Genomic DNA, 27945 nt, shown 5'->3' with positions numbered 1-27945 from the left:
AACACTATGACTATCCAAAACACACAGTTTAAAACAAAACAAAAGAATGGCTAAGAATAATACATTAAACTATTCTGAAGTGGCCTTCTATGAGCCCTGATGTAAATCCTGTTGAAAATGCACAAGGAGCTGAAACACACAGTTTGGAGCAGACACCCTTCAAAACTGAGACAGCTTCAGCAGTTTGCTCACGTGAAGTGGGCCAAAATCCCCGTCAAGAGGTGCAGAAGTCTCATTGAGAGACACAGAAATTACCTGATTGCAGTGATTGCCTCAAAAGTTTGTGCAACAAAATATTAAGTTAAGGGTACCATCATTTTACTTTTACTTTCGTTATTTTTTTTTCCAATGACTTAGTTGAACCACAATTAAAAAGTAATGTCTGATTTTCATTAGTGAAAAGAAAGAAGTGCAACACGCACACACACACACACACACACACACACACACACACACACACACACACACACACACGCGCGCGCGTATATGTACAGATAGATAGATAGATAGATAGATATAGATAGATGTATTTACAATATTTATACTGTAAATGCCGTGTCTCCCTCACTAGGTGGCGCTGTTGTTACAAGGGTCCTGAGAAAGCCTGCAGAAAGATACCATTGGGCCGCTGCTGACGGGGACTGCTGCAGTGTAAACAAGACCGTCCGAGGCTGCAGCAGGGTCCCTGTGAGAGGACGCCAGCGGGTTGTCGCCTGCCGTCAGGGAGCGCGCCCATTACGTGCGTCTTAGATCGTGTCTCTTTTGCTTTATTTCCTTCGTCGATTTGTTTGTTAAGTGCGCAACGACTTGGGAGTCCGCAGTGGAAGGCGCTCGTGTTTATTGCTCAACTGTGCACTTGACAGTCTTTGCACTTTTTGAAAGAAGAAGAAGAAGAAGAAGAAGAAGAAGAAGAAGAAACAGCCCCCTTTGAATCGCGGTCTTTCGGTCCGATGCGCCTCACCACCAACAGAGCTCCCTTTTCCTGCTCCGTCTCGGGGAAATGACGGAGAAACAAGAAAGTCAAGATGCCGAGGAGGACGCAGCACCGTCCGGGAGGAGCGCGACCTTGCCGCCGCTCCGGCCGCCCTCCGAGCGCCTCTCGTGCCAGAAGAGCAGCGTCTGCTCCCGCTCCTACTTCGTAGTGGTCATGGTGTTTTTCCACGTCTACATCTTCAATGTCATTGCGCTGCTGTTTTACGTGCACTACAGCAGCGGGCACGACCAAGACACCAGCCGGGCTCGTGACGCCCCCGGCAGTGAGCAGCAGCAGCAACCGCAGCAGCAGCAACAGCAGCGCCGCCTGGAGTCGAGATCTTCGCCACCCGAGCCTCGCTTCATGCATGACGTGTCTCTCGCGAGGGTCGAGGGGATAAGGGTGAGTAATGTGATGATGACGCATCGGTGCCTCCTTTTTGTTTCCTCTCTGTCTCTCTGTCTCTCTCATCCTTGCGGACACCAGCAGCGTCACTAACATCACCGGTTACTGTTTCTCCTGCCAGGTGGGACACGTCCAGGAGGTGTCGCTGGTCCCAGGCAAAGTGCATGAAATGCGGACTCTGAGTTTGAAACCTCTGCTGTTTGGTGAGGGGGCTTTTATTTGTGCGTGGTGCATATTTTTCTATCACCATCCATCCATTTTCAATACCAGCTTCTTCCTGCACTCAGGGTTGCAAGGGTCTGCTGCAGCCTCTCTCAACTTTGATGGGGCGATGGCAGGGTCTCACCCTGGACAAGTTTACCGCAGGGCCACATAGAAAGACAAACAAAGACATTCAACCATTCGCAGTCAATATAGAGTTCCCAATTCACATCACATGCATGTTTTTGGAGTGTGTGAGGAAGCCAGATAACCCAGAGAGGCCCCACACAAACACAGGGAGAACATGCAGACTCCACACAGACAGACCCCAGGCCGCGGGGATCGAACCTGCAACCTTGTTGTTAGGTGACAGCCCTTGTCATCATTTTGTGCACCATGTATTGGACAACATTTATGTTTTGTTTGCTTGTTTGCCTTGTTTTAGTGTGTCATCCAGTCAGCCTACATACACCACTAAGTAGCGTACATGTGTATGTGAAAATCAATGAAGGATGAATAAAATGGGCCAGTGTGTCCTGAGGCAACTGCTCCCCCAACAGTGCCCACCACATGCTGGTCTCGCTGTTGACTGGGCCATGCACTGGCCAGTGTGAAACAACACGAACGAACGCACAGTTCATTTTGGTTCCAATATACAAGACTCAAATTGTGTGAAATCAGCTGGCAGAAGACACTTACAAATTTGAGCAAATATATTTTCTCACAACAAAATTTAACAAACTCTGTAGACAAAAAAGGAGTTGACTGGAGCCGAGGCTTATTTTTGCCTCATATACAAGCCATAAAATAAGAAAGTATTTGAGTGATACGCATAAAGAAAAGAACAAATCTCACTGTAGATTCTTCTTCTTGATCATATCATATTTCACATCATGCTGCTCCAAAAGGTTGTCTTGCTTGACACAAACACCTCGCCGGGCTTGTCATCACTAATCTATTGGATTTGCCAGTGCCCTTGGTGACATCACGTAGGTGTGATTTACAGCAGTGGGTGTATGAGCGGACTTTCTGAAAAGTTGCCCAAGTAAAGGGAATTTTACTGCATTCTACTCAGTTCATTTACAGAATAGAGACATATTGGTAGATAACGTTGTTATGGTGAACTATTAAATGGTTGGTTCTAATAATATTAATACAAGATTGCTTGTTTTGACAACTCTCTTTTCAAAGCACTCATATTGAAAGCATGGTTTGTTCACCCCACAGTCATACTGGTGGGGGTGAACTGCATGTGTAACCGCCGCTGCCCTGAGGCAGCCAGGCTGACAATCTGTGTCAAACGGCCCCTCCAACCACCACTGAACGCTCACTCTCCTTTTTTCAAGACAATCTGGGTGAAGTGCACCAAAGGACACAACAACAGCAACTGGGATAGAGCAGGATTTGAACCACTCTACCTTCTGAGCTGTTGTCTCCCAGATTCTGCTCCCAATCAGTGCGCCACGTTTAATTGATGCCGCGTTTGCTGCAGAGATCCCTGGGTTTCTGTCCGAGGAAGAATGTCGGGTAGTGATGCAACTTGCACAGCTGAAGGGTCTGATGGAGAGCCAGCTGATGGTGCTGGACGGTCAGGAGGAGCTGGCCAAGGAGCTCAACCTCAGCCCAGAAGAGATCTTCACTCTTCTGGACATTAACCAAGATGGACAGTTGCAGCTCCATGAGGTGACGTTTCAGTTTCAGTTTGTACTGTGAGAACTTTAGCTGGTTCACCCACCCAGTCAGCCAGACCCAGCTGACCCACCCCTTATGCCCTCTGACAGATTTTGACTCATTCACGAGTAAGAGATGGGATTTGGCTCACACCGGAGAATCTTAAGGAGATCTATACTGGACTCAAGGCTGACAAGGATGGTAACGGTAAGAGTATTTGCATATTACAGGTGAAGATTGGATGAAAGCCATTTTTTAAAAGGATACAAGCAGTAAATACAAATATTTCATCAAAATAATATTCAAAATATTTCATTTTTTCCAATTTAAATGACAAAACATAAACAGACATGTTGATAATATGCATAACACATTTTTTTAATCTTATGAATTTATGTATGAACTTATGTTCATGAATCATTAACTCTCATGTGCTGTCCACGTGTTTGTTTCTTCTTATTCTGGAGTGACAAATATAAATATAAACCATGTGTCATGTTTTTTTTTTGTCTTATTTTGTTTTATTTTGTTTTATTTTTCTTTAAAGGTTGGACTGAGACATACAAAGCCCCAGCCCAGACGTGAAATGGGGGAAAAAATAACTAATTTGTGGCCACAATATAGATATAATTTGTGCACGAAACACTAATTCATTTCGTGCGCATGTTATACCTATTTCATGCTTACAAATAAGTACTTTGTGCACATGTTATTTTTTATTTCATGGCCACAAACTAGCATTTCATGGGAACAAATTATTGTTTCATAGGGACAAATTAGTATTTTATTGAAACAAATTAAGTTTTTGTGGGAACAAATTATTAGTGTCTGCAAATTCTATCTATAGCGTGGCCACTATTTAAATTTTTATTATGTAATTTCTGGGTCACTGTAAAGACAAGCTAATTAAGTTTTTAAAAAATGAACATACAGTAATGAGAAAGCCTAAGTATGCTTTCAGAAAGGCAAACTGTGATTGCAGCAGACAGTCACTGCTTTCACATTCTGGACAGGTTTGCTGAGTCTGGAGGAATTCCGCCTCCTGAGCAATGACGCCTTCCAGCGATTCCTGATGCAGCAAGGTGTAAAGAGGAGTCAGCTGGTGAGAAACAGCCGACACACCTGGCTCTATCAGGGCAAAGGATCTCACCAGGTGCTGCAGGACATCAAAACCAGGCAGGTCAAACCCCCCCCCCACCTTCCAGCGCTACAGTCTTATGCTTCTGCATAGAGTGGCGGGGAAAATTCAACACACACACACTGTACTGAGAGAAGAATTCAACATTTTTCCTACCTCTTTCTTTTAAAGGGTGACGCGGCTGACGCGGCTCCCGCCCACCCTGGTGGACCTCAGTGAGCCGCTCCAGGTGGTTCGCTACGAGGAGGGAGGACACTACCACGCTCACCACGACAGTGGGCCGGTCTACCCTGAAACCGCCTGCACGCACACCCGCCTCGCCGCCAACACATCCACTCCCTTTGAGACGTCCTGCAGGTGAGATCGGCCAGGGGAACGTAACTCCCCAAAGATCAACTAAGAGGGACGCCAAATCATGTCTGAATCCATTGTGTCTGATGTGGTTGTGCATCGACATCGTACGAGCCCTCTGTGGACTGCTGGCATGTGAACTTCTTCCATGTCTCTACATGGTCAACTTAAAACTGTGCTTTCCGCCTGTCTTTTTGTGTACGTCCGTGTAGTGCTTCTCTGCACGATACATGTGTTTGTCAATTTAAATCTGTGTCGCACACCTAGGTACATCACAGTTCTCTTCTACCTGAACTCTGTTGAGGGGGGTGGGGAGACTGCATTCCCTGTGGCAGACAACAGGACCTATGACGAAGTGGTGCGTAATTGTGTGCAGATCTTGCAAGTGTGTGCGGAGGCGAGTGTTGTGTACATTCTGTGCATGTCTCTCTGGTGTCTGTTGAGGCTCAATGGTTAGTCAGTTGGTGCATCACGGGCCTCTTTGTCGTACAGCGCCACTGAGGTGGATTTTGTGTTTCAGTGTCTCATACAGAACGACGTGGATCTCCTGGACACCAGAAGGAACTGTGACAAGAGCAACCTCAGGGTGAATCCGACCAAAGGGACGGCTGTGTTTTGGTATAACTACCTATCTGATGGAAGAGGTAGGGGCTCAGTGAAGTTCTTATTAATGTGGTGCTATGCAAATACATTGGTTTATACTGACTTTTAGCTGTGTAAAATCATCATACCATTTTCCATTGAGCATCACTGCTATCTGCTAGCTTGATAGCATTAATTATTCATGAAGCAGAGTCGGGATGATGAGAACAATTGTGTTGCTAGTTTATCAAAATCTGAAAATGTGTTTATATTCTATCACCCCATGTCCAACACTGCTCTCAGCGTTGGTGTTAGCAGGGCTCTGACCAATCCTAGCTATGTTAGGTTGAACGTAGGGTTCTCTTCAGGGTAGTCTGGACATTTTCAACTCAATATTGGGTAGGGCTATTGGTTTATAGGGTTAAAATCTATATACAGATTGTTTTGTTTGCAGCCATAACTCTTACGCAACTTGCGCCACAACAAAATTTAGACTTTTCTGTTGCATGTGGTCAGCGATGCTCACAGTGTTGTGCAATCAATGATTATGTAATGGCCCTTTGAAAAAGAGCCTTAAAGAAAAATCAACAGATTTTGTATGTATTTACCTAGTACAAACAATCACTTATTTGGCTTTCAGGTTGTATAGCTGTTAAAAATATGATAATAATTTTCCACAAACTTGGAAAATATTTGGACAGCTTCAACATCACCATGGAATGGAATTTAGCTTCATAACAGCACTTATGTATTGACATTTTTTTCCCGATTAGGTTGGGTGGGAGAGCAGGATGAATATGCCCTGCACGGCGGCTGTGTGGTCACTCATGGAGTCAAATGGGTGGCAAATAAATGGATCAACATTGATCCGGATTATCAGCGGCAGATTCGCTACCAGCAGCTGGTTGCACAACTTCCAGAGGATGAGGATGATGAAGGTTTGAACCTGAACCCTGGCATGCACACTTCTGATGTACATCAAGACCTATAAGCGCATAAACCAAATCTATTAAGTCTTCCTTCGTCTGTGCACAACGCCAGTCTCCAGTAGCAACATCCTCTGTGGCCGGTATGAAGAGACAAGATTTATTCAGGGAATGAGGTCACAGTGGATTTATGCAACTGTAAAGAAATGATTTTGCTAAGTATGCTCGGATAATGCTACCCTATATTTTTGAATCTCCCAGTGAATTTCCCATTTTAGTACTATTGCACTATAAACTCAAAAGAGTTGCTAGAGAGAGTCTATCTGCATGCATAAGCTTTACATGTTCTGCTGTGGCGATAAGCAAACTTTTGTACTTGAAAATGGCTAATGTAAACATTTCAACATAATACATAATAATACCAAAAAACATACAATAGAGTGAAAAACAGCTCTCGAGTCAAACCAGTGTGCATGCCGCCTTCTCTTTGTTTCTCGAGTGAAAATTCTGTCAAATTTGTATTTATTTACAGTATGGATGGGTTTTTGTTTTTTGTTCGTTTGTTTGTTCATATTTCCATGAAAATGCACTGCACCATTGATCCAAAGTGGGTAAATTAAGCTTGCAGACAATATTTTTATTGATTGTACTAAAGTGTACTATTGATGTCATGTACAAAATAAAACTGAGACAACTAAGAGTTTAATCACAGTCTTTACTCCGCCCTCAGTGTTGAACGTTCTGTTTGCTTGGAGTCCTTAAAGCTTTGTGCTGTCGTACATCTCCTGAAATACAGGCACAATGTTACAATAAGATTTCAGGTTTAGTAGCATGTAGTGGTAAATCAAATACATTGCAAGCAACATTGAAATCAACCCCTGTTTTCTGATGTCACACTTGATCTCAAATCCCTGATAGCATCTATTAGGTTAGGGTAGGACCACATAACCCCCTGAGCAGATCCAAGTTCCGGGCTACTTCAGAAATGGGGGTGACTAAAATATTGCTTTGTCTTCACAGTAGAACCAGTTCTTCATGTGAATGTAAATACCTTTTATTAGCAAGTGAAAAAAAAACATTTAATTTTAATGACTTTTCCATACTAAAACCATACATGTGTGACTTCTCTTTTGTCTCACCATAATTAATCCCATGTCAGTTTAGGGTAAATGAAAAGCAAGTGAATAGCTAAATACCATGTGCTCAATTCACTGATCAACAGCCTGTGTGACTGCTGTCTACACCTACCAGCGGGGGCTCGTAACTGGGGAATGACGTGGCTCCGTGATGACTCAGACAGTAGAGCACAGCATCGTGAACAGTGGCGAAAACACACCTCTGTGTTACTGACTCAGAGAAGAATTCGCCAACCTCCAGCTGTTGCATCACGGAGGCTTGAGAGCAAACAGAGGTCGCAGGCAAATTAGTTTTCCTGTGACCTCTCACAGAGACAACACGATCAGAGAGGTTATTCACTCACCTTGGCAGCCAGCCAGGTAGATGTCTACATCAATTTCACTGAAGTCCTGGAAGATCTGCCAATATAAATCAGAAAGGTAAACAACAAACCGACAAACCTTCAAATGCAATGCACCAAGCTATTTAGCTACTATGACTATTAAGACATACATTCTTTATGGTCTTAATCGCCACTGTGTCGATGAAGTTCGCCGTGGAGAGGTCTATGATGATGGAGTGAATATCCCAGGTCCACTTGCCCAGAGACCCAAGCGACACCCGCTCCAGATCTCGACTCAGCGTATCCTCACTGCTGGAGCCCAGAGTGGTGGTGTCCCCGTCCTGCACCTCAGTCATCCAACCCAAACTGGTGCAGTCTTGATCTCCTCCCTTCAGGTACTCCCATCGGGAGCGTCCGTCTGCCGTTTGGGGAGTGGTTGGCACAACAAACACCGTGCCGTTCTCTCTTTCGGTCCACATCTCGTCCTCCCTGTCTGACTCGGTTGTGTCTCCCCACCGGCCCGCCTCTTCCTCCACAGAAAACACTGGAATGGCTTTCTGCTGCTTATCAGCCATCTGTGCACGTCTCTGCTGAGTGGACAACGAGCAAAATGGCTGATTTGTCATTTAGGTATACATGTGTTGACGATGACCTTTTAACTGACACTTTTCTCTCAGTAAACATGTTAATGGAGTCACACAACAACCTCTCTCTTGGCCTTCTTTTTCGCTCGTCTTGCAGCCCTCTTCTCCCTGCGTTTTGCTTTGGCCTCCTGCCTCCTCTTATAGATGATCATCTTACTGATGTCAAGGCCACTCTGAAAACATGCAGAGGAAAAAGAGTTTTCCAAGTGTGCCGCACTTCTAAGAATCGGGCATGCGTTTTATGAACAGTAGTGCTGAGATATAGGTCACGTCCCAGGGGAAATGCTCCAATTTTTTTCTTTCATTTAAAGTTATTGGCTCTTTTGTTTTGCGCTGTTTGGTGGATTGGATGACTCAGCTCTATCGGTATGAAAGAACAAAGACACCAAATGGTTGATTTTATGCATTGTTCATCATGGAGACATGGGACTTCTACTGGATACAATTGTGTCCCAAGAGATTAGAGCATTGATTGCTCTCAGCGTCGACGAGCCTCATTGAGCCCGTGATGGAGGCTCTGACGCACACCATGATACTGACACTCTGAAAGCTGTCGCTCCAGTCGTGCAACGATCAGCAGAGCATTCAATCATCATGTACTTTGCAATTTCAGATCCAGACACCCAACGATAAAGAGCCAATACCAATAAATTAATATGAACGTTTTTGGTAGGAGGGACATCTGCTTCTTAGTTCTGCTGTACATGACACAAATGATCCTTTCTAAAATCATTTAAAAGGGAAATGAATAGGTTCTCCAGTTATACCAGACTCAGGACTAATAATAGCTAACAGCACCAATATTGGCCAAACACAGTCATATGTGGTTATGGAAATTTTCATTAGAGATTATGACATCAATCTGTTGCAAATTAACAAAAGAATATCTGAAAATACAGGTAAATTTAGGAAGTGGCAGATGAAATTAGAAAATAAATATATAATTGGCAGCAGCCATGGGTAAAATATATACATATACATAAAAAAAAATATATAAAAATAAGAAACTAACCTTTTCTTTTAAAGCTTCAAGGAAAAGTTCAGCATTGGCAAAATACACAGTAGCAGAAGAGCGAAATATAGTGATGCCTGGAATCTCCCTTGCCTGACGAGTCAAAAATAGTTAAGTTCCTAATAAGTCAAAATGAAAAGGTTGTATTTGTATTTGTATTTGTATTTCATCTGTTGGTTACCTTTCCATGAGTCTCTACATCCACATATAATTCTGTTCCTGGAACATTTCCCAGGACAGAGTAAGTTGGCCTGCACACAGGGTTGGGGCAGCCAAAAAAAGAGTTTACTCTCACACACACCAAATAACAGCATTGAGACTGAAACTGTGGCAAATTGCAGAGGACTCTTACATCTGAGTTCTGATGATTACAGTCAGCAAAGCAAAGGATATCGATGCTGCAAGACCCAGATCCAGATTTAAGAGCATTGTTGACACCCAGGTGACAAGCCAAATCATCTGGAAGGATTCAAATTGAGTTCAGTGTCTCTTTCCTGTGATGACAAAAATCTTTGCCATTACGGCAATAATGAAGTTCTCACCAGATCAATCCTGCTGCTTTTCCACAGAGTGACAACATCATAGTGCTGCTTAAACATCCCCTTTAGATTTACGAAGACAATGGATGCAAGAACAGCCTAAAAAAAATAAGCACACAACATTTTGTATGATTTATCAGACCTGTGCCTGCAAATTTGCATGGCAAACATTAAGTTAAAGCTGCAAGTTGCGTTCAATGGACTGAGCCTGCTGTGGCACGCTGACCCCTTCTGACCACTGCCGACGCCTGCTGACCCCTTCCGAAGGCTGCCAAAATCCTTCAATAAGCTCTCCGCGGCGTGACTGTATGAGTCAGAGGCCCCAATGAGAAAAACTATTGATTTATTTTTGCATCGCTGGAAAGCAGTCACATGGATCTGGGTGGCTGCTTCTGTTTAAAGATTCAAAATATTTTATTTGTCTCTTATCACGTTACATGGCAGTGAAATGTTGGTGTTGGTTGGTTGTTTTTCATAAGTGGCAATGTAGAGCCTAATGGGTTCATTCCTCGTTTTTGTAAACACATTTAGTTTGTGAAATATGTACTGAAAGAGGTCTCATTAGTCATAAGTGTAAGCAAGTTATGCAAATTGTGCACTTCAGAGTATATGAAATGTAAGTCTTGATGAGACCAGCACAGGGTTTTTTGTCCCATGTCTCTACCACCTTCCTAGTGGCCGCTAGGGCCACTTCAGTGTTTTTGGGTGTCTGTAGGGGGCGCTATTGACCCAAATTTTGTCATCTCTTCTTTTAATGATTTTTTTTTCACCAGCTTGCCAAATTTGGTGAGTTTTGGTACATGTTTAGGGCTTCTAATTTTGGCAGAAACAGGCAGCAGAACTGTAGTCAGAAGAAAGACGTCACAACTTCAAGTGAGGTCTTCGCCATGGCGATGACCTGCTCTGTTCCAGAAATGGTCTATTGCTGGGGCTCAGTCCCTAATAAAATCCATTACAGGTGCACAAAATATCTTGAACACTCGAAGTATCTGCTGTGAATGTCTAATCACAGTTCAGACAAATGGACACAACATGAAGAAATACAAACAGAACCTTTGGCAGCTCCTGGAACAAGGGTCCAAGTTTCAGTATTGTCACCAACACCACAAGAGCTGAGGCCAATCCTGCCAACTACATAAATCACAGAGCATTTGGGTCAGGTTACATTGATGGACTTGCATTCAAGAAAACCACAATTCTGTTAACAGCCTCAAACTGGCAACTGATATTCATTCAGTGGTGAATAATGAATTCCATTAATGCCCCTATAGGGTGATGGTAATTAACAGGGCACAAAGGTGGAATCCTTTGTTTTATCAGACAGATTTTTGGAGTGCTTTCATTTTGTTGCTAACTCACTTGTGTTTTTCCTCCAGTTGTCTCCTGAACAAGACTTCGAGACATTGAGGGACAGACCGAGTAGCACTGGAGGAAGCCTCCCACCGTGTTACTGAGTCCCAGCGCCACCAGCTCCTACCGCCCAACAAGAGTCATGAGAAGCATATGGTTTGCTACTGTCTTCTGCAGAATTAGACATATATAACATGTCTCACCTGGTTACTGTCCACCTTATATCCATGCTTGAGTGCAAATGTCTTTCCCAGCGAAATAGATATGGCATATCCAACTATGGCCAGTGCAAAAGCATCGCCAATGACCTCTCCAAAAACACTGACATCTGGTACACTGGGAGAACTTAGACTTGTGTGTAGAATGAGCACACACAGTAGTTGAGTGTCAAAAACAAGGCAGCAGTGTCACACAACTTATCTCTTATATATATCAATGTTCAGTCCAAATCCTTACCCACTGGGAATTTCTCCAACAACCGGTATAGTGAAGTTGCTGTTAAAGTTGCAGTAGGATGATATCAGTGTTGCTGCCACAATCTAAAAAAAAAAAAAAATCAAAAAAAGAAGCCACAGCTCTTTAAACATTTTTCAAACCCGCAAATCATCAATAGACTGGTCAATATTATGCTAGGAACGAAAATAATTATTAGCCATGAATATTTCTTTCTTTCTTTTTTTTTTTTTGCTGTGATGTGCAAAAGCAGAGGCTCAGTGCAGCTGCTGCGTCAGCTACTTGTTTCCACTGTGTCTCAGGGGTTTTTTTTCCACTCCTCTCCTCCCCCACTGCAGCAGCAGCACATTGTTAAGAGGAAAAAGCACAAGAGGCCAGAGAGTGTGTGTCCTCGTATCAACTGACTGTGATGAGCTCCACTGGGATGATCACTGGCAGCTTTGGACGAAGAAAGGAGTTGAGCTCCTTGGCTGCAATTAGAAACATCATGGACACGGCGCTGACCACGAGCGTTGGTATATGAGTGTGCGGCAGCAAGGAGCAAACATCTTTCAGAGTCTGAAGAATTTAGAAAGAGATTCATTGTTAAATGAATACAAGTCAGCCACTGAAGGAGTTTTAAGTTTTTGTCATGATCTTACAATTGACAGCAGGATTTGGACTGCGATTCGGAAGGTACTCACATACACCAGTGACAGAGGACCACTAAACCTCGTCGGCGACACTCCAAAGATGTATTTCAGCTGTGCCACCACAGCATGTCCGGCAGCCGCTGTCGTGTACGCCCGCACCAAAGGCTCAGACAAATATGTTCCCACAAAGCCAAATTTTACCAAACCAAGCACCACCTATGCAAGCAATCGCTTGTTACAGAGCTGCCAGCAGCATTTATCAATAAACTCTGCTGTAGTGTATGTGGGACACTATGTTCAGACCTGAATAAGTCCTCCTAGAACAGTAGTAGCAGCAGCCACCTGGACCCTGTATGAGTCCCGGGAAGCTGTGTCCACCTCCGCAGTGATGTTGGTCCCATTGGTTGAGAGAAAATTGCTGTCGGGGGCAAGTCTCTCTGTCACACTACCCACCATGATGCTGAGCACGGTGAATGTACCTAAACGCAGTTAAAAATGACACGTGTGTGCATGTGACAAGGGGGTCTCAAATAGTCATGACACAATGCATTTCTATTTACCAATGGAAATATGACGTGACGTTCCAAAAATGATGTAGACGAGTGCAGGATACAGAGATGTGTAGAGCCCAAATACAGGAGGCAGAGAGGCCAGTAATGCGTATGCCATACCTGTGAGAAAAGTCATTGTATATACAATTACATTCAAGACGCACACAGCAAAATGAAATTTGGCTTTGTTATAACTGCAATATTGTCTAGGAGGGTTTAAACATCTTATTATATTTTGGTAATTTAATTCTTCAGTCATAAAATTGGCTTAAAATGATTTATATCTCCTCTGTATTGAGAGTCACTTAATATAATGATAGAACGTGTATACCTTGTGGCAGATGCATTATGCCCACACTGATGCCGGACACGAGGTCAGGCATGCCGTAATCCCAGATTGAGTACTTTGGCAGCCAGTATAAGACAGGCAAAGTGCTCACTACACTGTGCTTTAGTTTTGGAATGCTGCATCTGAAGAAGCACACAAAAATCCAAGTGAAAGTCGTGATGAAAAATCGACAGAAATCTACAGCTTTAATATCCAAGCAGTTGTGTTGACTGCCTTCCTGTTTAACTGTTAAGATGTCTTTTACTTTGTGGTGACACTTTTTACTATGGATGAAAACTGGTACGAGTGTATTTGCTGTTCATTACTTGTACTATGTTCATTAACACGCACTGTGCACTGACCCGCCCCAAAAAACTAATTGATGTAGAATTCACAAAAGATGATCTTACCTTAAGGAGTCTTTACAGCGTTGGGTTAGAGGAGGGTGGCTGTCAGAGTACGTTTTCCTTTGTGCTATCTCTTGCAGTTTCTCCTCATCCAGCACTTCCCGATCAATTTTGTATTTTGAATATCTCCACATTGATTCCATTTTTTTTTAATTAACGAAATCTGAAATCCTGCAGATTCCAACAACTTCTTTCTATGTTCCCCTTCCTCTGTCTAACAACACTAACTTATGTCAGAAAACTAGCCTTACCTACATATGGGCATGACATAGTTTAATGGTTAACTGCAGTTGGGAAGTCCCACTAATTATCACATACATAGGCATATGAAATTAGTTCTCTACATTTGACGCATGATGCGGCTGACGATCCAACCCACAGTCGATGCTTTGCCACTAGACTGATTGGTATGGGGCCAAGTAATTCACGACAATGATGACAGACAAGAAGAAACAAGAGCACTAATTTTAGTCATGCAAGGGGAAAAGATTAACTTAATTTTTGAACTTTGACAGATGTGTTTCCGTGTTTTGACTTTTTTCCATTCTTTGGCAAAAATGAAGCTAATGAACCATGAAATGAGACAATTCATGCATGCCAAGAGGGGGAAAAATATATATTTTTTATTGTCTGCACAAATGGAATATTACCATCTAACTGCCTGTCTGCTGTTGATATATTTATCTAAATAATGTTGCAGTTGGTCTCAAGAGGTTTGATCTGTTGTTTTTTTTGAAGTATTGGTACGATCTGGTGTATAACACGTGGACATGCTGGGTCTTTAAGAGTGTGCCGTCATGAAATATGAAGCTGCGAGCAATGTTTCATTTCGGTCATTCCAAAGCCGATGACACGTGACTGTGGCAGACAAACTGGAGCACAGCCATAACTCAATACAAAGATCTAGATAGTAAAAAAATAATAATAATACATTTCTCTAAAAGCGTTAAAACAAGTCATTTTTGCAACATCTCTGTTTTATAACTGTACCCGCTCTTGAAAGTTCAAACCAATTCATGGTCCTCTTACTGTGAGCCAAAACACAGTCTATTTTTGGCTTTGTAGCTCAGAGGGCTCCAGTAAAGGGGGCACATATCTTTGTCTGTTTCAAGTGCAGACCTCTTTGAGCTGCCCTGACTGACAACAACAACACATGTGCTTGGGACTGAAAAAAATTGTGTTTTCTGGATTTTTTAAGAATAAGGAAAACTGACGAGAGGCACTACATGACTTGGTAAGGCATTTGGTTTTGCTTGACTTAACAATGTACAGTTTGCTTGAATATTAAGGACATTATAATTCCATTGCTACTTAGATTCTAATGCTTAATTATACCCCAACATTATACCATAACGGCCTTTACAATTTTTCAAGAAATAGGCATAGCATTTATTCTAGTAAGCATTGAAACATACAAATATAACATAAAATCCCACAAATACTTTTGTAAAATAATACAATTAAAAGTACCTCTTACTTGGCAACATATAAAAGTGTCATTTGTCAAAATCAATGCCAATGAAATTACCATTGCAATGCCATTGTGTGTTTCATTCTGTCTCCAATCTGTCTTTTTTTTTTTTGTCTTGCAGACAAGCACGCAGGTAGTTCTCACTGTAAAAAGCTTTGTGCATGCTTCTTGCATCTTTTTACATCTCGCTGTAGCTGAGATTTTGGGACAGCATGGATCTCACGTCAAAACACGGACTGGTGCTGCTCGACCAGCTGAGAAAGATGAGGGAGACGGAGCATCTGACAGATGTGGTGCTGGTTGCCGAAGGCGTCAGCTTCCCCTGTCATCGAGTCGTCTTAGCCGCCTTCAGCCCATACTTTCGAGTCATGTTCACTTGCGGCCTGCGAGAGTGCAACAACAGGGAGATATTCCTGCGTGACACGCCCGCAGACAGCCTCGCTCTCCTTCTGAACTACATGTACTGCTCTGATCTTCCTCTCAACAACACAAACGTACAAGGCATCTCCATTGCGGCCTTCCTCCTGCAAATGGACGACGTCTTCAGGCGCTGCCAGCAGCACATGACAGACAACATGGACGCCTCCAACTGCCTTGGGGTCTTTTACTTTGCCCGCGACCTCGGAGCGGAAGACCTCGCAGACCACGCTCAGCGCTACTTGAGGCAGCACTTTGTTGAAGTTTGCCAAAATGACGAAGTGCTGGAGCTGGAGGCCCATCAGCTGGGGAGGCTGCTGACATCCGATGACCTCAACGTCTCTCGGGAGGAGACCATCCTAGAGGTGGTGCTTCGATGGGTCAAGCACAGCGCTTACTCAGAGGGCGAGGTCCGCCTCCCGCACCTTCCCGAGCTACTGCGAAAAGTCCGTCTGCCCCTGGTTAATCCGGATTACTTGAGAGAGACAATGAAGAGGAATGCCGCTCTGCTGGCTGAAAGCGAATGTGTGGGTTTGCTCAACGAAGCTCTGGAAGCGACAAGCATGCAAGCCTCGGCCGTGGCGCGCAAACTCAAGATGCGCTACGGCATGGAAACGACGGATCTACTCCTGTGTGTTGGAAATGATGGCAGTGGGATCAGGTCAAGGTGTGGTAATTACTCGGAGCGTAGCTTTTGCTTTGCTCCGTCCACAGGCCGGGCCTACTACATCACTTCGCCTCGATATGGAGAGGCCCTGGGTTACGTGGCTGCCGGGGTTGTCACTGAAAAAAATGACATCATAGCAGCAGGAGAGGCGAGCGCACGCAAAATGGCCCGACAGAAAGACATCAAAGTTGAGATTTACAGGTGAACGTGACAAGACTTTTGATGATGTTTCCTAAAACTACAAAGCTAATGGAAATTATTATCTTTTGTCTCCAGATACAATGTAGAGGCACAAGGAAGCTGGGAGTACCTGACATCAGCAGAACACCGTGACTCATATGCCCTCGGGTCACTGGGTGAGACCTTGTACTTAATGGGTGGACTGATGAAACTGAAGAACCAGTTTTTAATCACTAACTGTGTGGAAAGATGGTCTCTGCAAGGTGGACCCTGGCGCAACGCAGCCCCCTTGCCTCTGCCTTTGGCTTACCACAGTGTCGTCAGAATGAAAGACCGCCTTTATGTGATGGGTGGTCGAACACCACAGGTGATATTCACGCGCTGAGAATTGTTGCGATACTTTTGAACTCAAGAAAAACAGCCTAATGTATGTTGATGCTCCTCTGTCCTTCCTTTGTCACTGTTCAGTTTAACTGTATAGATGATGAGCCAGATCGCCTCAGTAACCGCCTTTTGGAGTACGATCCAATTGCAAATAAGTGGACAGAGTTGTGTCCCATGATGTACTCCAAATACCGCTGCAGCGCTGTCGTACTCAATAACGAAATTTACGTGATGGGTAAGAATCTTTGTTTCTACCACGTGATTTTGGACAGATTACTGTGTAAGAATAAGTGTTCCAAAATGATGCTATTTTCCAGGTGGTATTGGCTGTCAGGGTACGGATCGTGGACAATCACGCCACTGTCTCAGTGTGGTGGAGATCTACAACCCAGATGGAGATCATTGGAGAGAGGGACCTGCTCTCCCTTGTCCTCAACTGTCACTGCGCACCACTGCTCCGAATGCAGGAGTGGTGGGCGGCAAGATATATGTGTGTGGGTACTACAAAGCAGCAGGTAATGTGTTTCAGAGATCTCTCTCTCTTTCCCTCCCTGTGACTATAACACCCTTTTAATTACTGTTCTAATTTTAGATCGACACGAGGATATAACAAAGGACATTTTGGAGCTGGATCCCTGGGAAAACCGGTGGCACGTTGTAGTTCGACGTGCGATGATGCATGACAACTATGATGCTTGCTTAGTGGCAACTCTCAACCCAAGGGGACTTATGTCCCCACCTGCTGACTTAGTTAAACAGTGACAACCTGTCAAATTAGATCCGAGTCGGTTTCAAAGACTTGGATGCAAAAATCAATCATTAATAATTGATGCACTTACTGCTGGGCCAAAGGCATACCTTTTTTCAAAAAAAGTCTTACTGCACTTTTGCATGAACGGGTCTCTGCGGAGAATGATTTGCACAATATTGGAATGAGAACAGATGAGTTGTAAATATGGTATTTTTGAATTTGAATCCAGAAACACCTGTAAAAGTTGATCACCCTAAACTTGCAGCTGATTTAATTTTCTGGGGGTAATGTTGATTAAGTTTATTTTGATCGTTCGTTATGTGTTATTTAATGCAAAAATCTAAAATGTTCATTTTGTTTATCCTGAAAAAACTAAGAGAACATAACACTGAGGATTCTTTGTGGCGCTGCATGCAAAAAAAAGAGTATAACCTATTGGATCATCCTAATAATAAATAACAATGCATTCTGGTTAATGTTTTGTCAGTTTAATTACTAATAGGTAAGTTATGTAAATCACAGGACAAATTGATAATTTTACCCACTTTAATACCTAAATTTAAAAAAATTGCTTGATTAAGAATTGATTTTAATTCTGCTTGTTTTTGCAAATAAATATGCACTGTGCCAACATTGTCTTGATGTGAGTTTTTATTTAAAATACCTACTTGTGCATTTATAGTCTGTTGGTGTTTTCTAGCATTATTGTGTAGAGATTTAAGGAGGAAAACCTGCTTTAACAGCTTTAAGGTCTGAGATCAATGTAATGATCCATTCATTTTCTATAGCTGCTTCCTCCTGCACTGAGGATCGTGGCGGTCTGCAGGAGCCTACATGCATGTTTTTTGGATTATGGGAGGAAGTATCTGGAGAGAACCCACATAGACAAAACACATAGCAAAATTGAATGATTGATCAAAGGTTGGTTAGTTGGCAAAGGCTTTTTATTGACACACCTACAAAATAAGTACAAAATAATTGTTGTTTCTCTAAATATAATGAAGTACATAGTCATTAACGATGCCAAGTCACTTCAGGCAAAATTATAGTTTTTATTCTTAAACTTGTACAGAATAGAAATAACATATGGTATTCTCAAAACTGAGCAGAACAAACAAAAAGGCTTAACTACTCTGAGCTCATCTTTTCTCATCTACAAATCGGAGTCAGAATTCATGTCAAACCACTGCCAGGGGCCTCTGGGGCTTCCTGGGGTGCCTGACCTGGATCCAGCGGAGAGCTTCTCCATAATAGGATCCATTTTTTGGACGCACTTGCTGTCCTGGGACCAGCATGTAAAAGGAGAGATTAAACAACTCCTAGCTTTAGATTTGTACATGGTCTGATGTTGGATGCAGTGTGGGCAGACACTGTCCTGGTTGATTACTTCTTTACCAGTAAACATATTTTGTTGTTTGTTATAATTATTTTCAGGTCGACAGTTTTCATCTGTGACTATGTGCTTATTCCTCTGTGACAGCAGCCGTGGTTTTCTAGTGTGCTTTTGGCTTCTCGGAGGGTCTTTCCTTTTTCTAACAGTAGGCCTAGGGTCTTTAGGAAGAACCTTTGTCTGATTGTGACCAAGGTTGTTGGACACACATGTGAGCTTAGTGGCTTGACGCTTGTTGTGACACAGTACGTCAGAAACCAGATGTTCCTGAACAGGGGACGTCTGAATAGCAACATCCATCACTCTCGTAGTGACAGGTTTGGCTGAGTGTTCAATGACAAAGGTGCTGAGCTGCTTGAGGGCCTCCTCAATCAAATTCTGTTCTCTCTTCTGATCTTCTCTGAGATACTCCAGCTTATTGTTTAACTTTTCTAGACTTGAGCTGAGATCAGCGGCGGCCTCTCCACTCTAAATGATAAAAACGTTCAAATCAATAAATCTGTGACACTTCGTCATAAACAAAATCTTTTTTTTTTTTAATCTCAACCTAATTCAGTTGTATTTTTGGCTCTGTAGATATGAATTCACCTTCCTTTCCAATTCAGTCATATTTTCCTTCGTTGAACTCACTCCATTCACCACGTTCTCCATTTGCTGGGAAAAGTCACTCAGGAGACTATTGAAACTATTCTGTACTGGGATAGAAATGGATAAATATGGCAACATTTGAAACTAATTTAGTAAAAGTCTCTCCATATGAAGATATATAAACAAACAAATCAAATAAGTATGAGTGTGAGTTAGATAAGATGAAAATCCTTATAAATCTACTGGGCTAAGAGCACCATCTACTGGCATTGCCTTTTCAATTTGACTCCTCAACTGTATACGCACAGTTCACTATGCACACATATGAAGACATGAGGTGGTATTAATCTTAAGAGTTCAAACAAAACAAATTACTTAAAAAAAAAAAGAGTAAACTTACATGTTGAAACAGAAATGTCAAGTTTCTCAAGACCAGTGCGGCACAGAGATGTATTTTTGTCAGTGCTAGAGACAAGTTCTTGTATCTGGGGGATCAGCACATTTTAAATTATTTTCCATCATCATAAGAAATGCTTTAACAATGGATTAGAGATTAAAATTAATGTTACTCACGCTGTTAATAGTTTGCAAAAAAATATGCCATTGCTTGGTTGAAACCTCACTGTTTGACAAAATAAATCATGAGGAAGCTGTTTAAAAAATCGTGCTCTGAACACCTTTTTCAGAAAACATCTTGAAAATGCAAATAAAGAAGAAATAAGAATTGTACCTGTCCCTATGGTCTTTTGCTCGTCTCTTATCCTCCTCAAATGTATCCAGTATTCCACATGGTTTTCCTCTGTCCTTTAATTCTCCAAACAGGAGAGGCTTTGTGTGATACGTACTAGAAAGCTTTTGTTCAGTTTCCTTGAGAGTATAAAATGAAAAATAAAGATAGTTAATTCCCACTCTCTCTATCTGAGTGTGTGTGTGTGTGTGTGTGTGTGTGTGTGTGTGTGTGTGTGAATCAGGGGTTATATATAATCAACAAAGTCGACACAACTGATGTATCTCACCTCAGAGCTTTGTTGTTCTGAACTCATATCTGGAGAAAGGGTTTGAGAATTTTTGGGCCAAAACTGAGACCCAAAAAATGCTTGAGAGTCTGTAACACTGGAGTAGCCACTGGTTGCCACATTCCTGTTTTCCCCAGTAAGGTTCCATGAAACAAAATAAACAAAATAAACAAGATTTGGTTGAAAATATTTAAACATTCCAGGACAAACAAACAAACAAACACACACACACACACACACACACACACACACACACACACACACACACACACATTTTATGCAACTCTTAGATTGATTAGGGGTACAACCATTTGTAGTATAAATTAGAAATTAAGTTAAATATTAATGACTGGATATGACGGTCAAACTCGTAAAATACCCACCTGCCTCCTGTTGGGATGCTCAGCATTTCTTTTATGTTTCTCATATGAGCCATTGTGTTCGGCAGCCTGCTTGCACAAAACAACACACTGAAAACTGGTCTCTATGTTCTAAAAACACCATATAAAAGCAGCTCTAGGTAACTTTTCGACCATAAAATGATGCTTCCAAACTCAGTAAAGCGGTACATGACCGATTAATAGGATCAATGGTGCCGCCTCGGCAGCGGGGGGGGTTGTGCCGGCTGTAACTGCACTGCGTAACTTTCAAGCGCGACCCGACACGCCGGACGAACCACTATATGGCAACGTCACACGTTTATTTAGAGGCTGTTTTACATACTACTATTACAAATACATAAGATTATAAAATGACGGAATGGAACCCAATAATTAACCTCGATGAAAGACGAAGTAATAAAATTGTTGAACGTTTGCTACGACGTTATTGTCAATGTCTGTTTTGCATTTCATATTGGTGTTTTTCCTGAACACATACGAGCGCTCCAGCTAGGCGACTATTTGTATTTTCCCACATCAACTAGCGCTGCAGCGTGTTTACTTCGTCACTTCGCCATTTCCACCGAAAGTTACCTGGAGCTGCTTTAATTGACGGAAACACCACGTTCGCTGTTTAATTCGATTTAAGCTAACACGAAGTAATTTTAAAACGTTTAACACTCAAATCGTGTTACCTGTTTATCTCGTAATTTCAATCAAGTACTTTCCACTGGAATTGTGAATTAGGCAATGCGGGTTAGTTGTACTACAATACGTCGTTCAAATCTAAATGAATATGGCTTTTTATAAATAAAAAAAAAAGTCTCTTCCTCGTCAAAGTTCGGTTAATGTGGAGGTTGAGATGCGGAAGAACGCGAGCGCACGAGACTCGGGCCATACGACTTTATGTAGCAAGACAATGAGTCGTTCATGGTCCACGAATCATGGGGGGAACATAAATAGTTTACCAAACGCCGTTGAAAGAAAAATATATATGGGACGTCTTTTCTGTCTTTGAGTTTACAATTAAACAAACACATTTCGTATTCAGTATTTTTATCAGTTTATTAATGTGCCTTGGAAAATCACATTTTCTTGGGGGGGGGGGGAGCGAGAGAGAGAGACGCCGGTTTGAGTTAATGAAACATGTGGCAAGATAACTGAAATGTTACGAGGTGCATGTTTTTGAACTATGCTATTACGACCGTCACTGATTTATTTTGAAAAGCCCACCCGGAAGTGTGCAGGCTTAATCGAAGCTATGTTGCTCTACAGGGTTGTGCGCACTGTAGGGTTATCTCTGATTGAATTTGTGTTTTGATGCTGTAGCTTCTAAAACCTTAAACGACAGTTTTAAAACGCCCTCGTGGAGTACGAGCTGAATCATCGGTCACGCCGCAGCCTGATATTTGGTCGAGCTGAGGCCTAGTGTTTAACAGGTAAGTTAACTTTTGGGGGTGGGGGTCCAAATTTAAACTGTGCAGCCGCTTAGCTTGTGATTGTGAACATGTCAGAAAACGTACGACAACGTTTAGCCTGTTACGCATGAACTCTGCTTGCGGAAGTGTTACTATAGCGCTGACCGAAAACCCCATCACGACACACGGCAGGTAACTTCCTGACAGTGACAGGTGCTAGCTGGCTAAGCACCTTGCCTTCATTCTGCCTCATTGTAACAATGCCTGCACAATATGTTGCCAATCATTATTCTTCAGTAATTATTATCAAATAAATGTATACATATATATTTGTATTTTTGCATAGTCCTACTTAACTTCGGCATGGAACTGCCTGTGACAATGAAAGTTCAAGATTGAAACTATAAGTCCTGATGAGTCTGACTGTTTGTTTGTTTGTTGTTTTGTGTATGCGTGGTTTGTTTTGTTTGTTTGCACCAGCAACAAATGTGTAACTTGTCATTCAGAAATAGAATTTCGATTGCACTTCTAGTTACTTGGGTGATGTAGGGCATTACATCAGTACATAACAAATGTATCTACCTATTGAAATCTTTTTTTTAATCTCTTATTGGCAACCACGAGTCCGATGATTTCAAGACAGTAGGAGGGTGGATTTGTATCTGATGAAAGTCTATTTGATATTTAAGGGCTTAGAAAATGGCTCTGTCATTCCTCTTGGTCTTGGCTGCTACCGTGATTCTCATCAGACCTGAGACCCCAGTGACTAAGGTATGAATTTTAAAGTGACGTGTGCAATTGTGTCTTTCCCCTCCCTCCAATGTTTAGCCTTTTTTTTTTTCTCATGATCTGTGACCGTTCTTCTGTCTGTAGGCCCTTCATCAAAACTCGCTTGAATGCTGTGGTGAAAAACAGAAGATCAACAATTCATGTTCAAATGACACACATTGCGAGCCAGGTACATTGTGCAGACATTACTGTCACTGTTATTTGATTATGAATAAATTGATCATTCGCCTAAACAATACCAAGTAAACTACAAAACGAAGAACGAAGAATAGATTCTATTTTACGGAGACGTTTAACAAAACAGAGATGGTGCAGTCTATCATGCCCCGTCACCATTGGTCAGTATTCAGTGGCTGGCTGGTAGTCAAAGACAGCGTTTACAAATTTGTGTGTTTTTTTTGTTTTTGTTTTTTTTTCAAGAAAATGCTAAATATTACTGATAGTGTCCTACTGTTTATTGTATATTTTATTAATCAGTTATTTCAGTTTACATCATTTTTACATATTTTTATTAAAGCCAGTAATTTACATAGACAAACATTTTGTATATTGGAAGGATTGGTATAGTGCACAGTGAGAGACAGACAGCATTACATTTGTCAGCAATCTGCTCTCTAAATGTCAGCCACTGACGTCTAATGTTTAGTTGTTTTGATCATTTCACATTATCTTGAGAGAGTGTATAATGTTGTAAAAACCCTGCTGTTGTTCTGCTGTTTGTCATTACTGACCAAAGATTAATTGTTAATATAATATTCCATTTCAGGATGTTTCATGCGATATCTTGAGAACAGCAACACTGTCTGCATATTCTGTGACTCGGCAGCTGTGGATTTGGAGAACATAACAGTTTGCACTTACAGTAAGGATCACAAGGATCTATCAAGCTATTGATAATGACCTGTTTTTATCTATAAAATGGTGAGTCTAACGTTGAGATTTCTTTTTCTTTTTCCCTTTTTTATTGCAGATTATACAGTGGATAAGAAAAATCACACAACAGTAACAACTGTCTTTCCAAAAATTGGTAAGATGTTACATCTGGTCACCTCTGTGTCTGTTGGAGTGCTTCACTTTGTGTGCCTTTGTGTCTGTGAGCAGGAGGGCCAGGTGTGGCTGCCTCTCTTCTTCTGGGGACTCTGTTGATAAGCTTGTTCCTGATTCTCTCCGTGGCCTCTTTCTTCTACCTCAAACGCTCCAACCGTCTCCCGAACATCTTCTACCGCCGCAACAAAGGTAAACACGACACAGCAGGCTACGCAGGCGGAGCTCTTTCAGGCCCAAATCACGTATCTCCTGCTCCACCAGACTCATGGCATGCATTAATCCTGCATGGCTGATTTGACTGCCAGCCAGTGAAGTTTGAGTTTTAACAATATTTTTTTCGTTTTCTTACAGCGTTCATATTCCAACCAAGTGAGACAGTAAGTTGATTTTATCACTTTTAAAATACAAATTTAATGCACATTTTACATATGTAAAAAAAACAACCCTGAAATATTTGCAAAAAAACTTTTTTTGTGTGTTTCGAAAGTTACTATCGCCTACTGCAGGCCAATAAATGCAATAATCCAAACACAAATAAATGCAAACAAAAAAATGTATATATTTTTTATTTATTCAAATTTATTGTTAAAAAAAATGTCAAAGAAAGCATGTGGGTTGTGGCTGACTGGACCAAATGATTTTGCATTTTAGAGTCATTCTAAATGCAATGCATGACAAATGCATTTGGTGTCCAAAAACTTTTTTCCTCCTTTGTATGAAAATACTTTTCTTTCTTTTACCACATCATCTGGAAAAAGGTTTTTGTAAGTGTTGTGTATTCAAGGTATTGTTTTAACTGAAGTTTTATTTTGTTACTCCAGGCTGTTATGATCCCCTCCTCTTCAGGTGAGACAACTAAACATTTCACCCTCGTAAAACCGCGTTACCGAGCAGTGATTCGGCCCATGTTTGACAGGGTGAGGTAGAAATGTGTTATCAACAGCCACTGAAAACCACAGGAAGCCAAAACAACACCCAGGTGGATTTTATTACGTTAAAAGGAGCAAGAAAAACCTGAATGCTTTGAACGTGTTTGTGTTCACTTAAGACGTCAAGACGTTTGGCTCAATTCTTTTATTTATTTCGAAAAAAGAGTGTAAATATTTTTTTCCCCTTTGTTCGGTGGCAGTAGTATTCGTATTACTATAAACAATGTGGACGTTGTTACGTAAAAGTAATAAAAAGAAAAATAGCAGCAGTCTGTGCCATTCAAGTCCAGTGCAGGTCTCCTCTTGTTATACCTCCCTGGTTGGTTATTATGTTCTTACCTGTTTTATTCTCTGTTGTAGTGAGGAAGCCAAGGTATGTCAGGAGGGAGCGCCACCCGGCAGCAACAGTGAACAGTGCCACCGTGCCAACCGCCTCCACTGCTGATGTGTAGAGGAGGAGGGAATTGTCGGGGGGGTGGGGGTGGGGGGTGCTGGTGCAGGTAGGAGAGAAAGCTCAGGAACTATGGCAAAAATTTTACTTGACGTGAAGGTGCATCAGAGCAGCTGACTCATTGGCAAGTGGCCACATTTATATGTAGCTGCTTCTGTTGCTTTCTGTACACTGAGGCTTGTCACCATCTATTTAACAAATGTCAGTCTCAACAAAGTTAGCTGTTTTTTTTAATAGATTTTCTTGGAAAATCTTCAAGAATTATTTATGTGCTATATTTCAGGCAGCACTCGCTTTTTTTGTTTTAAAGTAAGTTAATGTTTTTTTTTAATCTGCTGTTTTGCAATACTTTAAAAGATGTGATGATGTTTCTCTTCTTTTGTCCAAGAAACGTAAATCTTTTGTTGTGTCTTTTTAAAACTGAAGTTCACATTCATTACATGCTTATTTGCCCATGGGCAGCGGTTGTTCCAAATATTTGTGCGATGCTAACTTGCGGCTATTTTTAGCGTTACCTTATCTCTGCTACAGGAACAGCTACTGATAAAGAGGCAGCCTTATGATCTTTGATGTAAGTCTGTGTTATAAAATTGCTTATCAAAGTGGGTTTTTTTTTATTGTTTGTTATATATTTTTCTATTGTTTATGTATATGTAGTATTTATTTGTGTGTTTTTTTTGTTTTTTTTCAATGTACACTGGTTTGGTGTTTAGACTCTCACAGTTTAGTGCCAAGTTTTCAGCGCTGTGTTTGGGGTGTGACGCCGCCACCACAGAGACGTCCTCCGTTCAAAACAAACAGCATTCCTCCCTGTCTGCTGGTGCAGTCTTCTGGCACCGCAACACTATAATAGAGGCTGAGGGCGGCACTATTGAAAGTGTTGTTGAAATGTTCCTCACACCCCCACAGACATCACCATTTGTAGCCGCTGCAGCCTATAGTTGCTCAAAAATGATGATGGGGACTGGTGTTTTAGGTTTTGTCTGACAAGGGCCTAAACGTGAGAGTCGTTCAGTAGGAGTAGAGCCCTTATGAGGAAGAGTTACTGAAGACTACAAAATTACTTTTAATGCTTTTATTTTGTATTCTCACTTTTAATGACTAACCAAAATGAATGTATAACTCAACAAACCATTGCTTACAGCAGTTACTGAAGTGTCATTCTACACCAGGGGCACGCCAATAGAAGTAACTAAAAATCACACTCAACTTAAAAAAAAAAATCATGCTTTGTTTTAAAATTCTTCACAACCTCACTTGTATCTAGTGAGGTTTCCTTCCTTTACATTTATTTATTTCCTGAAAAATGGAACCATCTGATCTTTGTGCACTTTACTTGTCTGAGGTCCTGATCAAATTAAATGCATGGATGCCAGACTGACTTCAGGTTTTGACTATATTTTAGAAAGCGTTTGCCAAATGTTGTCTGAATAGAGTGGCTTTTACTGTGTGCTGTTAATGTGGACAATGTGCCGTTGTGAGCTTTAAAAGCAGCCAACATACAGTTAAGGTGATGAAGAATTGGGTATGATTTCTATCTAGTGGCCTTTTACTGCACATACTTAAAACCCAAGGCTATTCATATATAATATATATATATATATATATATATATATATATATATATATATATATATATATATATATATATATAATCCAATAAATTTAGCTACATGCTATTTTTTTCCTCATCATTTTATATCTTGACAACACTAAGGCTGAACAAGTTTTCTTGCTAAGTAAATGTGAAGAATATTAAATGAAATAAAAGGCAGCAATCAGTCCCCTTTTCACCTCAAATGTTTGCCTCTGCACAAGCATCTGTAAGCTGAGTACATGTATATATGGTTTCATACAAATGGAGTATTGTTTTTTGTAATGATGTACATATTGTCATTGCGATACCATGAAAATTGTACACAAGACGTGTAATGTTAAATAAAGCACCTTTGCAGAATAGCTGTTAATCTCTGTGCATCAATGCAGACACTAGGATTGACTGAACTCAAGTGCTCGAGCACAAATGTGCGCTTAGGTTGGCGCTTTGTTCTGTAAACAAACAAACTTTAAATACAATTCATTGTGATATGCATTGTCATAACGATACATTTTGATCGCTAATGAACACAAGAATTCCTTAAGTTTTTCTATACTAAAGTTTGTGGTGAAGTGCTGAATATTATCATTATGATTATTATGATGATTATTATTATTTTTACTGTTATTATTATTATTATTATTATTATTATTATTATTATTAAGAAGAAGAATTTGATCATATAGAGAAATCACAAGTGAACTAATGCCTTAGTCTTGGAACTTATTCCCCCATATGAAAAGGTGGTGACTTTCATATGAGGGAATAAGCTCCCCCATATTACAAGAGCTGGACATAGGATCACATTTCCACCAGGTGTGTTTAGTACCTATAAATATCAACCTCCAC

General features: G+C 41.4%; 5 protein-coding genes across 6 annotated transcripts; 3 read left to right on the top strand and 2 right to left on the bottom strand.

Annotated features, from left to right (window-relative positions):
• Positions 1-608: 608 nt before the first annotated feature.
• p4htmb (prolyl 4-hydroxylase, transmembrane b) lies at positions 609-6947 on the top strand. Its single transcript, XM_076037238.1, has 9 exons — positions 609-1375; positions 1500-1581; positions 3072-3262; positions 3361-3457; positions 4264-4426; positions 4560-4745; positions 5007-5097; positions 5260-5383; positions 6095-6947. Exons 1-9 carry the CDS (start codon positions 1001-1003, stop codon positions 6310-6312), a joined length of 1527 nt encoding a protein of 508 aa, XP_075893353.1. The 5' UTR covers positions 609-1000; the 3' UTR covers positions 6313-6947.
• Positions 6943-13986, bottom strand: slc26a6l1 (solute carrier family 26 member 6, like 1). Of its 2 annotated transcripts, none has more exons than XM_076037232.1 (19): positions 13626-13986; positions 13219-13358; positions 12897-13007; positions 12640-12815; positions 12388-12552; positions 12110-12262; positions 11708-11790; positions 11455-11602; positions 11261-11374; positions 10955-11032; positions 9905-10000; positions 9715-9821; positions 9544-9613; positions 9363-9455; positions 8413-8523; positions 7877-8296; positions 7728-7782; positions 7496-7641; positions 6943-7032 (listed from the first exon to the last, which is right to left on the bottom strand). In XM_076037232.1, exons 1-19 carry the CDS (start codon positions 13763-13765, stop codon positions 7006-7008), a joined length of 2433 nt encoding a protein of 810 aa, XP_075893347.1. In that variant the 5' UTR covers positions 13766-13986; the 3' UTR covers positions 6943-7005. The 2 variants fall into 2 exon arrangements, with proteins under 2 accessions (XP_075893347.1, XP_075893348.1); XM_076037233.1 differs by having other exon boundaries at positions 7877-8293; positions 13626-13985.
• Positions 13987-14717: 731 nt separating this feature from the next.
• Positions 14718-17963, top strand: kbtbd12 (kelch repeat and BTB (POZ) domain containing 12). Its single transcript, XM_076037237.1, has 6 exons — positions 14718-14856; positions 15215-16378; positions 16454-16724; positions 16826-16976; positions 17059-17256; positions 17334-17963. Exons 2-6 carry the CDS (start codon positions 15306-15308, stop codon positions 17501-17503), a joined length of 1863 nt encoding a protein of 620 aa, XP_075893352.1. The 5' UTR covers positions 14718-14856; positions 15215-15305; the 3' UTR covers positions 17504-17963.
• Positions 17964-18420: 457 nt separating this feature from the next.
• ccdc36 (coiled-coil domain containing 36) lies at positions 18421-21773 on the bottom strand. Its single transcript, XM_076037242.1, has 8 exons — positions 21562-21773; positions 20870-20935; positions 20487-20610; positions 20201-20337; positions 20044-20092; positions 19871-19955; positions 19471-19577; positions 18421-19350 (listed from the first exon to the last, which is right to left on the bottom strand). Exons 2-8 carry the CDS (start codon positions 20920-20922, stop codon positions 18646-18648), a joined length of 1260 nt encoding a protein of 419 aa, XP_075893357.1. The 5' UTR covers positions 20923-20935; positions 21562-21773; the 3' UTR covers positions 18421-18645.
• A 336-nt stretch (positions 21774-22109) lies between these two features.
• On the top strand, positions 22110-25511 carry cunh1orf159 (chromosome unknown C1orf159 homolog). Its single transcript, XM_076037256.1, has 9 exons — positions 22110-22305; positions 22974-23055; positions 23158-23242; positions 23840-23935; positions 24044-24100; positions 24175-24309; positions 24472-24497; positions 24942-24966; positions 25410-25511. Exons 2-9 carry the CDS (start codon positions 22984-22986, stop codon positions 25499-25501), a joined length of 588 nt encoding a protein of 195 aa, XP_075893371.1. The 5' UTR covers positions 22110-22305; positions 22974-22983; the 3' UTR covers positions 25502-25511.
• The last annotated feature ends 2434 nt before the right edge of the window (positions 25512-27945 follow it).

This window comes from Nelusetta ayraudi, unplaced genomic scaffold, assembly GCF_046127955.1.
Source record: "Nelusetta ayraudi isolate G7.1 ecotype Tasmania unplaced genomic scaffold, CSIRO-AGI_Nayr_v1 ptg000050l, whole genome shotgun sequence".
In the NCBI taxonomy this organism is placed as follows: domain Eukaryota; kingdom Metazoa; phylum Chordata; class Actinopteri; order Tetraodontiformes; family Monacanthidae; genus Nelusetta; species Nelusetta ayraudi.
The sequence above is the reverse complement of the archived record's forward strand: the minus strand, read 5'-3'. Positions and strand labels throughout refer to the sequence as shown.

Coding starts and splice junctions, on each gene's coding strand:
- p4htmb (XM_076037238.1), top strand. CDS start 1,001: ATGACGGAGAAACAAGAAAGTCAAGATGCCGAGGAGGACGCAGCACCG. Junction 1,582..3,071: donor TTTGAAACCTCTGCTGTTTG/GTGAGGGGGCTT, acceptor CGTTTGCTGCAG/AGATCCCTGGGTTTCTGTCC. Junction 5,384..6,094: donor CTACCTATCTGATGGAAGAG/GTAGGGGCTCAG, acceptor TTTCCCGATTAG/GTTGGGTGGGAGAGCAGGAT.
- cunh1orf159 (XM_076037256.1), top strand. CDS start 22,984: ATGGCTCTGTCATTCCTCTTGGTCTTGGCTGCTACCGTGATTCTCATC. Junction 23,056..23,157: donor CTGAGACCCCAGTGACTAAG/GTATGAATTTTA, acceptor TTCTGTCTGTAG/GCCCTTCATCAAAACTCGCT. Junction 24,310..24,471: donor CTTCTACCGCCGCAACAAAG/GTAAACACGACA, acceptor GTTTTCTTACAG/CGTTCATATTCCAACCAAGT.
- ccdc36 (XM_076037242.1), bottom strand. CDS start 20,922: ATGGCTCATATGAGAAACATAAAAGAAATGCTGAGCATCCCAACAGGA. Junction 19,578..19,870: donor TGACATTTCTGTTTCAACAT/GTAAGTTTACTC, acceptor TTTCTATCCCAG/TACAGAATAGTTTCAATAGT. Junction 19,351..19,470: donor TGACTGAATTGGAAAGGAAG/GTGAATTCATAT, acceptor TTTATCATTTAG/AGTGGAGAGGCCGCCGCTGA.
- kbtbd12 (XM_076037237.1), top strand. CDS start 15,306: ATGGATCTCACGTCAAAACACGGACTGGTGCTGCTCGACCAGCTGAGA. Junction 16,379..16,453: donor ATCAAAGTTGAGATTTACAG/GTGAACGTGACA, acceptor TTTTGTCTCCAG/ATACAATGTAGAGGCACAAG. Junction 16,725..16,825: donor TGGGTGGTCGAACACCACAG/GTGATATTCACG, acceptor GTCACTGTTCAG/TTTAACTGTATAGATGATGA.
- slc26a6l1 (XM_076037232.1), bottom strand. CDS start 13,765: ATGGAATCAATGTGGAGATATTCAAAATACAAAATTGATCGGGAAGTG. Junction 11,791..12,109: donor TCCCAGTGGAGCTCATCACA/GTCAGTTGATAC, acceptor TTTTTTTTTTAG/ATTGTGGCAGCAACACTGAT. Junction 7,033..7,495: donor CCAGTTACGAGCCCCCGCTG/GTAGGTGTAGAC, acceptor CCTGTATTTCAG/GAGATGTACGACAGCACAAA.